General features: G+C 36.1%; 1 protein-coding gene across 1 annotated transcript in view; it reads right to left on the bottom strand.

The window, feature by feature from the left end:
• Window positions 1–12,335, bottom strand: part of hectd4 (HECT domain E3 ubiquitin protein ligase 4) — a 90,150-nt gene that overhangs the window by 4,885 nt on the left and 72,930 nt on the right. Inside the window, 13 exon segments of the mRNA XM_082153528.1 lie at window positions 998–1,193; window positions 1,385–1,551; window positions 2,339–2,560; window positions 2,658–2,761; window positions 4,539–4,694; window positions 4,773–4,892; window positions 8,562–8,708; window positions 8,837–9,027; window positions 9,769–9,892; window positions 10,586–10,689; window positions 10,885–11,030; window positions 11,448–11,671; window positions 11,796–12,003. Coding sequence (XP_082009654.1) covers window positions 998–1,193; window positions 1,385–1,551; window positions 2,339–2,560; window positions 2,658–2,761; window positions 4,539–4,694; window positions 4,773–4,892; window positions 8,562–8,708; window positions 8,837–9,027; window positions 9,769–9,892; window positions 10,586–10,689; window positions 10,885–11,030; window positions 11,448–11,671; window positions 11,796–12,003 — 2,109 coding nt within the window.

Here is a 12,335-nt window from a genome sequence, read left to right as displayed (position 1 = left end):
TAGAAATGCCATTTCTATTAAAACTTGTATCAAGTATTTAAATATATATTTGTAATTACATAGTTGTAATGAAGTTGGAATTTAGTAAATTTTAAATATATTAAATAATAATAAATGTAATTTCAAATAACACACTACAGTTAAAATTATAATCAAGTCCTTTAGGTCACGTCTGTTTTTGGTTTGATTTCATGGAAATGTTTTCATGTCTTTTATTTTTGAAATGTGTTCATGTCATGCGTTTCCCTGTTCCCCTCATGTGATCTTGTCATTTGGTTCCTTAGTATACTGTATGCGTCATGTTCTAAATGGCTTATTTTCTTGTTATCAGTTCGGTCTTTTCATTGGTTCATGTTCTTTAGATCCAACTTGCCATTGGTTGTTAATGTCTTGTGTTTCCCATTGTCCATGTATTTAAGCCCTCATGTTTCCTCGTCAAGTGTTGTTGTTTGTGTATTCTACTGTCGATGAGTCAAGTCAAGTTCACATTTATATTCATGTTTATGTTATATTCAAAGTCTTCTTTAGTTATAAGTCATCGTCTTGTTTTGTTCACTTTGGTTTATGCAAATAAACTGCACATGGGTTCATCTCAACTCGCCTTCAGTGGACTAATGTTTCACTTTACATGTGCTTTGGAGTGTTAGATAGTCAACACATCAAATTAAGTGTACTTCTTTAAAGCATCCCAAAAGATTATTAAAACATAATGGTTTAAATCTACTTTTACTTTAAACTTTTAATTTGACAATATGCACTTTTTAACAGTCTATTCAAGTGTGTTAAGTAACAGAGTCAAGAAAGTGTAATCTCTTTAAGTGGCCTTTTAATTAGTTAATATTATATTATCGGTGAGAACAGCTTTTTAAAAATAAAATTAAGATTTGATGTACACTACAAGTGCACATTCACTACAATTAAGCACACTTCTCAAGTCTAAGATAAAGGCAAGAGCGTTAAATAAAAGACCGATCTGAGCAAGAGTTCAGTGGTTCACCTTGAGGAACTCCAGGTTGATGTCGGGCAGGCCGCAGGTGCGCAGCTCCACCTCTGCAGGGCTCAGTAAGGTCAGCAGCTGCAGGGGTATGATGGAGCCCAGACCAGCACGCACAGCCGACATGCACTCCACATTCTGCAGCTCTCGCAGGCGTAACTCACGCACCGCCCGCACGTACACCTCTTTATTCTCCCAGCTGAACAAACACACATATCGTATATGAATGACATATTTTGCTCAATCTGTTAACTTTCCATCGCATTCAAGAAGCATTTAACATTTCTTGATTAGGCAATCCCTACAATAAAGCATGCAGTTGTTGAATCTAATACAATATAAATGTAAGCTTCATGAACAGTATTATAGAAATCGGTCAATGGCTCCTACCTGACAGCGATGTCACGACCACCATGGCACAGCTCTACCTCCTCTCCAGTCATAGTGATGTAGGTGAAAGTGCAGCAGGGGCGGCTTGGTGAATCAGGACTCTCACCCAAGTGGCTCTGCGACGATACATCAGCACATAGCACTTCCAGCTCCGCCTCATCAGCCAACTGTGAGGACGAGAGATCAAGGCAAAGGGTTCAGCGTTAAAGCGGAAGATGAAAAGAAGTACTTATTACAGAAACAATCTTTAAAAGAATAAAGTAAGGTAAAAACTAAATGTAATGTTTTCAGACAATTAACTGCATGTTAAGTGCAATTAAATGAAAATGTATTATAAGCCCTATCCAGGCGGTAATTGTTTCTCATAGGGACATAAGGTATTTTAAACATTTACAGGGGCTAGTCTGTGATTTTTATTGCCATCCGAATTCACAATGTCAGTGTTTTTCTCCCACCACCCGCGTAAAAATCCCCGGCTGAATTTCCTACTGTTATTTTTACAGACATCCAAGTAGGAAAACAATTATCCTCTGAATAGGGCTATAGTTTACATTAATATAGACTTTGGTAAAAACTTTACTTTTTTTTTTGCATGTAAATTGTATTTAAATTAAAACTAATTTTAGTCTAATTGCATATTAAATGCAATTAGCTGAAAATTAAGTGTACTTTAATTAACATATTATCTGCAAGTAGTTTTTTAAACATATACTTTTAATATATGAAGTGCACTAAAATGCACATTCAATACAATTAAGCTCACTTTTTTTTTTTAAGGGTATTGCTATGGATAAATGCAGAAACCATGATATTGGGATAGTAAAACCAATGACATAATTGTGGTCAATGTCCATGTCACATCACACTCGCTCCAGAGACGAAAAATAAAGAAATCACATTTCATTTAAAGAAATTAAAGGCTATTCATTGTATAATATATGAATTATAATTTACATTCTCAAACTTCTTAATGTGGCTGTATGTGAGCAGGTCCGCTTCTCGAAAGTCAGATTCTGGGTCCAGCGCCTCACCGACCAGACCCTTCCAGAAGGAGCCGAGCAGATCCAAAGGCAGAGGAACATCTGCCCGGATAGCAATACCAAGCAGCTGGCCAAAGAAATTCAGTAGCTGCTCTTCAGCATAAGTGATGGGGCACGGTGTCAGAATGTACTTCCCCTGAAACACACCCACAACAAAAGTCAAGCTGTGTTCACATGTACCACAGGATGTAGCACAAAGGAAGGTCAGGAACAGATCAAACATGCAAGCAAACCTTATTGCGATTTGCTGCAGCACTGGGGCAAGGGAGGAGCAGTGAGAGCGCTGAACTTTGCAGCTCCTTACAGACTTGCCACAAGAAATGCCTGAATGATCCACCTAAGCAAATATGACATGTAAGAAGCATCTAAACTTTTGTTTTCGTAAATGGAAATAAAGCTGAAATAGAATAAAATATAAATATTAGATGAAAAACTGAAACGAGTTAAGCTTGAGTTGAAGTAATCAAATTACTAAAACTAAACTGAAATGAAATAAAATAGAAATATTAGATTAAAAAACAAACAAAAAATTGAAAAGTTGCCTTTGCAACTAACTGATTTGAAATAAGTTAAAGGCAGGGTAGGTAGGATTTTTCTAAAAAAAAAAAACATTCCAAATTTGTTTAAACTGTCTTTATATACCAATATTAAAATGTAAGTACTCTGAAAAAGAGAGTATAAAAATCGAGTCTCTGTAGACCTTTTAATCTGCAATAAACACAGCTCATTATTTCCATTCACTCCACCCCCTCCCTTCTGAGCTCCTTCCAAAGCCACGCCCCCAAAACACATGAACGCGCGACGCCAAACGCTCAGGATCAGCTGGAAGACGCATTTATTTACATACTTATTTATTTACCTGAGACGAGTGGAGAGGAAGGAGCGCAGTGCATGTAGTGACATCATGTCAGAATCACATGTAATAAAATACCTAACTTTATCACTATAAATATAAACAAATAAGATGGCTTTTAGTACTCACTATCAAGCTAGCATATTGATACTGGTAAAGTTTAAAATATATTTTGTTTGATTCGGTAACGAGCTATATTTAGGCTATAGGTAACGAGCTATATTTATAAGGCAAAACTAAAAACAGGTTGCATTGATACACTTTTTTTCCATTACCATCAGTTACACTGTGATGAAGGTGAATTTCGTGTAAGATTCATAACATATACGGTGTTTTGCATGTAAGAGTTTCCATGATGAAAACATTGTTGACTCTGATGAGGACTAACGTTACACTCCGGAGACAAGCCTACCGCATCGTCGGTTTGAGGACAGGTCCGGGGTCGAGGGCGAAGCAGAGGAGGTCGTTCAAGAGTGCGGGCAAACAGGGTCAGAGGAAGTAGTTTTTGCCTTGTTTGCCTTCGCTGACTGCATATGCAGGTGCTTTGAATTTTGAATGCTCTTTCTCTGCCATAATTTTACTCTTCGTAGGTTCCGCGCCTCTCTTGCACTCCTCAAATCAAACGGGTGCGCGTGCATATGGGCAGATCTTGTAGCAACAGGGGTGGTAGCCATGGTTGCGAGAGTGAGTGACAGTCGCCCAAACCAATCAATTGTTTCGTCCCGGATGGAAATAATGAGCTGTGTTTATTGCAGATTAAAAGGTCTACAGTCACTCGATTTTTATACTCTCTTTTTCAGAGCACTTACATTTTAATGATTTATTGGTATATAAAGACAGTTTAAACAAATTTGAAAAATTTTTTTTTAGAAAAATCCTACCTACCCTACCTTTAAAGTACTAAAATTATGATTATAAACTAAAACAATAATTGAAATAAAGCTGAAATAAAATAATATTAGATAAAACAAAAAATGTACCTTTGCAACTAACTGAAATACTAAAACTGAATTAAAATAAAGACATAAATATTTAAAAAATAAAAGCAATAAATCACATAATATTTATGAAAATAAAAAGGTAATTTAAAATATTTATAAATACTACAATAGTATATTAATACTAAAATAAGACTCTCCAACACTAGTTATGCCCATGTAAGAAAAAAAGAAAGAAAAATACATCACACAAGGAACATTTGTTATGTTGGGACAGTGATTCGGATTTAGTGTTTTGCATGAAAGCAGTTTGTAACACTGACTGGTGCCATGGACCTCCTCCCCGGTGAAGCGGATGTTGAAAGCATAGGTGGGGTCTCCTCCACTGGCTATCCGGACACACAGCTGAGACGACGGGACACATGACAGCTGGCGTGCAGCCTGGCAGAAGTATGTGTTCTCTGCTGCGCGCATCTCACCTGTAATACACAGGTGTAAGTGTGAAGAACTGATAGCACAAACCATCTTCTGTGTGAGTGATGCTTCATTCAGTTTACCTCCCACTATCTCCAGTGGATCGAGTGTGATCTCAGGGGCAGCGTGGTCCGCAGTCCGCTGTACTGTTGCATTCAGAACCCGGTTCATAACTGTCACTTTGGTGTCGTAAAAAATCAGGCCTACAAATGAAATAAAGAGGAAAAAAAGAAGCCTTGGGAAAAAGAAGTGCGCTCAATCGTTTTGAATGTGCAATTGTAGTGTACTTCAAATCTTAACAGTACGCAAGTCTAGTTCCAGCGGAAGAGTGACCTCCGTAAAAGATGTAAATTTCAGTACTGTGTTGGTAACAGCACAGCGATAGTATCATATGGTAATACCATGTTATGACTGCATGATATATCGTTTTGGCATTGACATTGCGAAGTGCGCATCCATGATAGCCACATCGCAGGATGTGCTTAACCATCATAGAGTAAAAGTTCAAAGAGTGAGAGATTAAAGCATTCAAGCGCAAGACATTGCTTAAAAAAACTCAATTCAGATCTTGCGCGCTGTTTTCTGTGCGAGCACAAAGAGCTGTGCAGACAGCATGCACCGAATTCAGTTCTCTTTCTCATCTTTTTGTGCTTGAAGACACATACACGCAAAATTATGTCAAAAAGCACATCTCGGCAAATATCCTCATAAACAAACAGTCACTTGTGTCGAAAGAAAGAAAGAAAGAAAGAAAGAAAGAAAGAAAGAAAGAAAGAAAGGAAGAAAGAAAGAAAGAAAGAAAGAAAGAAAGAAAGAGAAAGAAAGAAAGAAAGAAAGAGAGAAAGAGAGAAAGAGAGAAAGAGAAAGAAAGAGAGAGAGAAAGAAAGAGAAAGAAAGAAAGAGAAAAAGAGAGAGAAAGAAAGAAAGAAAGAAAGAGAAAGAAAGAGAGAAAGAAAGAAAGAAAGAAAGAAAGAAAGAAAGAAAGAAAGAAAGAAAGAAAGAAAGAAAGGGAGAAAGAAAGAAAGGAATGAAAGAAAGAGAGAAAAAGAGAGAGAGAAAGAAAGCGAGAAAGAAAGAAAGAGAAAAAGAGAGAGAGAAAGAGAGAAAGAAAGCGAGAAAGAAAGAAAGAGAAAAAGAGAGAGAGAAAGAGAGAAAGAAAGCGAGAAAGAAAGAAAGAAAGAGAGAGAGAGAGAGAGAGAGAGAGAGAGAGAGAGAAAGAGAGAAAGAAAGAAAGAGAGAAAGAAAGAAAGAGAGAAAGAAAGGAATGAAAGAAAGAAAGAAAGAAATGAAAGAAAGAAAGGAATGAAAGAAAGAAAGAAAGAAAGAAAGAAAGAAAGAGAGAAAAAGAGAGAGAAAGCGAGAAAGAAAGAAAGAAAGAAAGAAAGAGAGAAAGAAAGAAAGAAAGAAAGAGATAAAGAAAGAAAGAAAGAAAGAAAGAGATAAAGAAAGAAAGAAAGAAAGAAAGAAAGAAAGAGAGAAAGAAAGAAAGAAAGAAAGAAAGAAAGAAAGAAAGAAAGAAAGAAAGAAAGAAAGAAAGAAAGAGAGAAAGAGAGAAAGAGAGAAAGAAAGAAAGAGAGAAAGAAAGAAAGAAAGAAAGAAAGAAAGAAAGAAAGAAAGAAAGAAAGAAAGAAAAAGAGAAAGAAAGAAAGAAAATGGAATTATATTGGATCTGTGCATTGTCTTAAAGTGACAGTAGCCTAATAAATCTACTGACGTCTATGTCATTATGTTTATCAAACAACAAAGGGAAAACAACAACAACAAAAAAATCACATCTGTAGCTTTAACAAAGATTAATGCAGTGTTATTTTACATTTGATTATTTAACTTCAGTACCTGAATACTGTTAGACTTAAAAACAAAGCACTGTTTATTTCCTTTCTATCTTTGTTCTAGTGTTGTCAAAAATATCGATATTTCGATAAATATCGATACTGAAATATCTGAACGGTACCAATACTAATGTCCCGAAGTATCGATACTCCCATACTAGCCGAGCTGTCACTTTAACTTCTCTCCAAAGGCGCGTTGACAAACACCACACGTCACCGCACTCGTCTCATTCGCTCTGGTTAAATAGCAAAAGTGAAGTGAATGGAAAGATGGCGAGTGCGGCGCCCTCGCGACCGGCTTTGGTTGATAAAGAACACCGCGAGCGGACATGTCGGAGAATAGCGCGGACACGCGCTTCACACTGCAAGCGGGCTGCAGGCACCCAAAAGATTGTTTGGCTATCAATATCCCTCACATCACTCATTTTTTTAAATTCTGAAAACAGACTTGACGAACAAGCTCCAGGGGGACCATTTAGCAACATGTACCTGCTACTCACCATCAATGGGTCACCTCTTTCTGAATTCCCCTATAACTAACTGTAACTTCCCATGTAACTTCTCATTTTAACTTTTCTGAAACATTAACCAAGATGGCCTAGTATTGTTGTTATTAGTGTGTTGTCTCGTTTTTCCACTGTAATTCTTAAAGTTAAAATAATCTGATTGAGGAATATATTATTTTATATAAAATATAAAACATAAAACATAAAAAAATATTATTTAATTCTGCAATTTGCCTTCATTAGCGATTATCATCAATTTGATTACACACATATAATTAAACTAAACTGAGCTAGACAATGACATCTCTGAATTCAATAATGAAATGCCTTTAACTGAAAATTGAATGTTTAATCTTATTATTATACATTACTGACACTCTATCCTCCAATTTGATACTGTTAAGTGCTTTGACTCAATCTTTATAGTTAAAAGCACTATATAAATAAAGGTGACTTGACTTGACTTCATGTCGATCGAGTGAGCATTGTTTTTGCGTGTGATGCACACACGTTTGTGTTTAAATCTATTCATCAAATAACGTTAATGTATTAACCAGAATTTATGACCGATAAACAATGCATTTGTTACAGTATATTTTAATCTTTGATAACAGTAGGTAATAAAAATACAATGGCTCATATAGCTCATATAGAAAAAATATGAACAGATAGAACTCAGGACATTTTTGTAAAATATACCTCATTGTCATGTTCTAGACTTGTTATATTCAGCTTTAAATAAAAAAAATACCCCCTTAATATTGTGGCAGTTTTTTTCTCCGTGGTATCGAAAATGGTATCGAATATCGATATTTTTTAAGGTATCGTATCGAAGTTAGAAATTCTAGTATCGTGACAACACTACTTTGTTCTATTGTATTTATCTATGCATCTTGTAATTTGTTTATTTTTTATGCAGATTCACTCCCCTTCAAAGTCACCCCAATCATTCTAGGATGATTAATTCATTCCAAATAGAGCTATTCAAGTCATCTGGTGAATTTTCATATATTTGTTTTCATATTACAATATATCGCAATGTTCGTTTTCCAATATCGTGTTGCCGTAATTTGATAATATACTATGGTACTTGACACTTGACATTTATAAACATGGTTCTCCAAAGGACTTCAAAGAATACTATGGTACTAGAGCATGTAAAATGCCACACAAGGACTTCCATGAACATTTTCGAATGATGCAAACAAATTGGTGAACCGATTTATAGAAATGAATGGAACTCTTTTGCTACTGAGGTGTAAGACAACACACGAGTTATAAGCGGGCATGACACTTCTCTAATGAAGTAGTCTTGAAGTAGGGAAACTTAAAGGCCAAATAAAAAGCACATGGAAATCATTACATGTATATTTACAATGGTGCTTCATTTCATACTGCCAAGAAAATAATAATCAATATAGTGTATTCCTCAGCCTGTTCAAAAACACAGTACTTTTTGGCACTTTTCTATTTAGGTACTAAAGAAACAATCCCGTAGAAAAAGGCCTGTGTGAATGTTTATGTGATGACTGACCTTTGGCCTCACACAGAAGGGTTGCTATGCTGTTTTGATAGGTTTGCGTCAGCCTTAACTCCACTAATGGCAGGAAGAAGCTCTCCAATGTGCTGTTGAGTGACTGCAGTAAAGCAAACCGCAGTCGCAAACTCTCGACTGGAACACCTGTGTGATCAGAATTACATTCAATGTATATCCGGGCTAAAAACTTGGTGACTGTATAATCTGCAATTGCATGAAAACATCTCATAATCCAAATCTAACAGCATAACATAATATGGAGATGGACTTGCCTAACAAGCATGCGACTTGGGGATCAATGGCATCCCTGGCGTCGACGTAAACTTCATGTGGATGTAGCCGGGCAGGTGTGATGGCCAGATGTCGGCAGAGACGGTTCACAAACTGGACCAACGCAAAGTCCATCTCGAAGGTCCATTTTCTACTGGCTTTTTGAGCATGACGGGAGTCGATGCATGTGCATCTAAAACAGGAAGTGTTTTTACTTTATAATGACACCACTGAGAACTTTAAAGAGTTACATTCATTATTCTAGTCATTTTAAAAGACTATTCCAAAATTCCATCCATTTATTCAGAAACTAGACCAAGTGAGACCTGCAGAAACATGTACGTAGTAGTATGGAAGCAGTTTTGAGGCGGGATTCACACAAAAAAATTCGGACATTATTTAATATAGTGTACAGCGGTTTGTGATTGTAAAAGGTCTGCAAAGTTTCTAATATCAAAGTCCAAGACGAATGTTCTTGTCTCCCAAAAGAAAGAACCGATTCTGAACTGCTTGAAAGAGTCGTCAGTAGTTAGTCTTTCCTGCAAGAACCAACTTAAGTTTGTAACAAATTTGCACAATGCCAGCCTATGGTCTACATTGGCTCCCCGCAAACAATGTCTACTTTGATCCGCCCTCAAACACTGTAGTTGTAGCTGAGGCCTAGAAGAGTTTGGTTTGTGTTGTCGACATGTCGAGAAGACGCTGACATGCACTTTTAAAGATTGAGGACTGAGTTGCCAGGCTCGCATTGATTTGGTAAAACAGACAGCATTGTTACTGTTTGTATCACTGTCTATACAAGTGCTGAGGAAGCTCCAGAGATGAAATTCAGATATGGTAATGAGCTTATCTTATCTTAAGAAATTACTTAACTTCTTTCTTAAGAAAATGATCATGAATCTGGCCCATTTTCTATAAAAGAGAAGGTACAAACCTTTCAAAGTGCAGGTCATAACCGCATGCCAGGATTGCACGCCAAACACTGCGAATATCCTGCTTGGCTCTGTCTAGAGTAAACTTATGGAAACCTTCCAGGGTCAAAAACTTCTCTTCTGGCACTACTGGGATAGAGGAAAGGTGAAATGTTAAGATACATGAGAGATAATCAAAGAGCTTAAAATATATTAAAGTTTACATTTATATTAAATGAAAATAGCAGATTTTTTTTAACAACTTAAGTAGGACTTAAGTACATCTTTATATGATATTTTATAGTAACCTCTGTTGTCTTTGAAATATGGTTAAAGTGAACTGCTGAATGTACTGGCAAACATTTACAATAAACTAAAATATACTTTAATGTTATTTCTAGTGAAACTTGTATTTCATACATTTACATATATATTTTTAAATTACAAATGGTTTAATGGTGAAGTCGCAATTTAGCATATTTAAAATATATAAAGTTAAATAATATTGAATAAGACGCAACAGTAAAATTATAATCAATTACAGTACATGTGCTTTACATGTTCGTTAGTATGTTAGTCAACACTTCAAAATAAAACAATGATTTTAAAGTGCACTTTAGTGCCTCTCTTTAAATACAATTAAGTGGCCTTTAATTTCATTAATATTATATTATCTGCAAGTACAGTTTATTAAAAATATACTTTTAAGATTTGAAGCACACTACAAGTGCACAATCAATACAATTAAGTTCAGTTATTTTTCCTAAGGTAATCATGTACTAGGTTTATGTTCATTTGTACAGACACAAACTCAGAAACCAAGAATGTTATAGTAGTAACCTTCAAGCTTTTTGGCAGGAGACTTTTCAGGGTCTTTTTCATCAGGCTTGGTCTTCTCTGGAGATTTTGGCTTGAGGACTGTTTTTTTCTCACTTAGCACAGTTCTGGAGAAACAACATTTACCATGTTGTGAGAACCATTAAGAAGTTTAATCATAACTTTATTATGCATTTTATGGTAAGGGATGCTAGCATTAGACAAAACATTAAACATTTTAAACAATTTAAATAACTGTTTAGCTTTTAGTGGTTTACCAAGTTAACGGAAACTGACTGGATGAGCCTAATGTTAGTACTCACCTAACACTGTTAAGCATGGACTTCTCTTTGGTCGGGGGTTTGGTGATGGGTCTTTTTGTGCTGACCACTTTGCCCTGGTGCTGCTCTTTGCCTGCCTTGCTGTGCTTGTTCTTGTTGGGCTTTACTGTGCCATATTTACGGAGAATCTGCAGACACAATTACCAAGGTTTTAATAATTTCTACTTTGGCCCAGTCAAGAATTTTGTCTGTTCAACTGTTTCCTAAAACGGATGTAATGGTATAACACAAAGGTGTGGATTACAAGTGCATGTAACAGACTTTTTAATTATTAATATGTTTTATGTGTTCATGCATCTTAAAATTAAAATTAAGAAAGTACCCATATATGTGATACTATATGTGTAGATTACATCTAGGTAAGTCAATTTTCAGTAATCGTAATGACATTAATCAATCATCATTCAAATTTAGCAAAATGCATGTGGAAAGACTAACCATATGCATTTAGCAGACTTTATAATTATAATAAAAAATACTAAATATGTTCAGGATAAATTAATAATTTAATATGATTAAATGAATGACTATTCTGAGGACATCACCTGAGTGAGCTGGTCATCAAGCACCTTCTTGGGAGGCCGTACGTGTGTAAAAAACACATGGAGCAGGTTGCCTGGTGTCTGAGAGTTGATCTGCTCTTTGCTGAGATAAATGTCCGATACTTTCACAGGTTTTGTTGGAATGGGGCTCAGCACCTGCTCTGCATATACGCAGCTCTTAAAGATGTCCGTTAGCACATCACGTGCCCCAGGAACCAGTTTGTCTCCTACAAGCACAAAAACTAATAAAACATCTAACAAACTTGATACATTTAAAGCAAAACCTTGCAAAAAGAAACAGAATGAAAGTCTAAAATAACACACAATTCTAAGATAAAGAAAGAAACCAACCTCTGATAGATTTATCAAGGAAGTACTCTTCAAGGGCAGAACTCCCTTGAGTGTCAAATAAACTCTGATTTACACTTGAGGCGGTGAGGATCTCCTCATTGGTCATCTCCATTAGCTCCTCCTCCCTTTCAAGATTGGAAAGGCCAATGAGATCACTGCTGTTGAAAAGACTGGCCCGAATCTTCTCAACCTGGGCCCGTGCCCTTACCTGTACAACAAAAGCAAAAACAGTAACATTATTGGATATCTAATTTCTTTTTAGAAAGGCTGCAAGCAAGATTTAGCATAACACAGGAAATGAAGCACATCTCTGTCTTAAAAGTGGCCTCAGGATAGTAAGTGCACTAGAGTTGTCAAAAGTACTGACTTCTGTACCAAGTCGGTACTGAAATTTAAAAAATGTGACGATACCAGCATTTCCCTCTTGCATTTTAAGCGCTGTTGAACGGATTCTTAAACACCTCTGATAGGCCACTGCTCAACATATATGTCTCTGATTGGCCATTGTGTTGATTTTTAAACTTCAGTACCGACTTGGTA

Source organism: Leuciscus leuciscus, assembly GCF_965113295.1.
Source record: "Leuciscus leuciscus genome assembly, chromosome: 2".
Classification (NCBI taxonomy): domain Eukaryota; kingdom Metazoa; phylum Chordata; class Actinopteri; order Cypriniformes; family Leuciscidae; genus Leuciscus; species Leuciscus leuciscus.
This window is presented reverse-complemented; position numbering and strand designations above follow the sequence as displayed.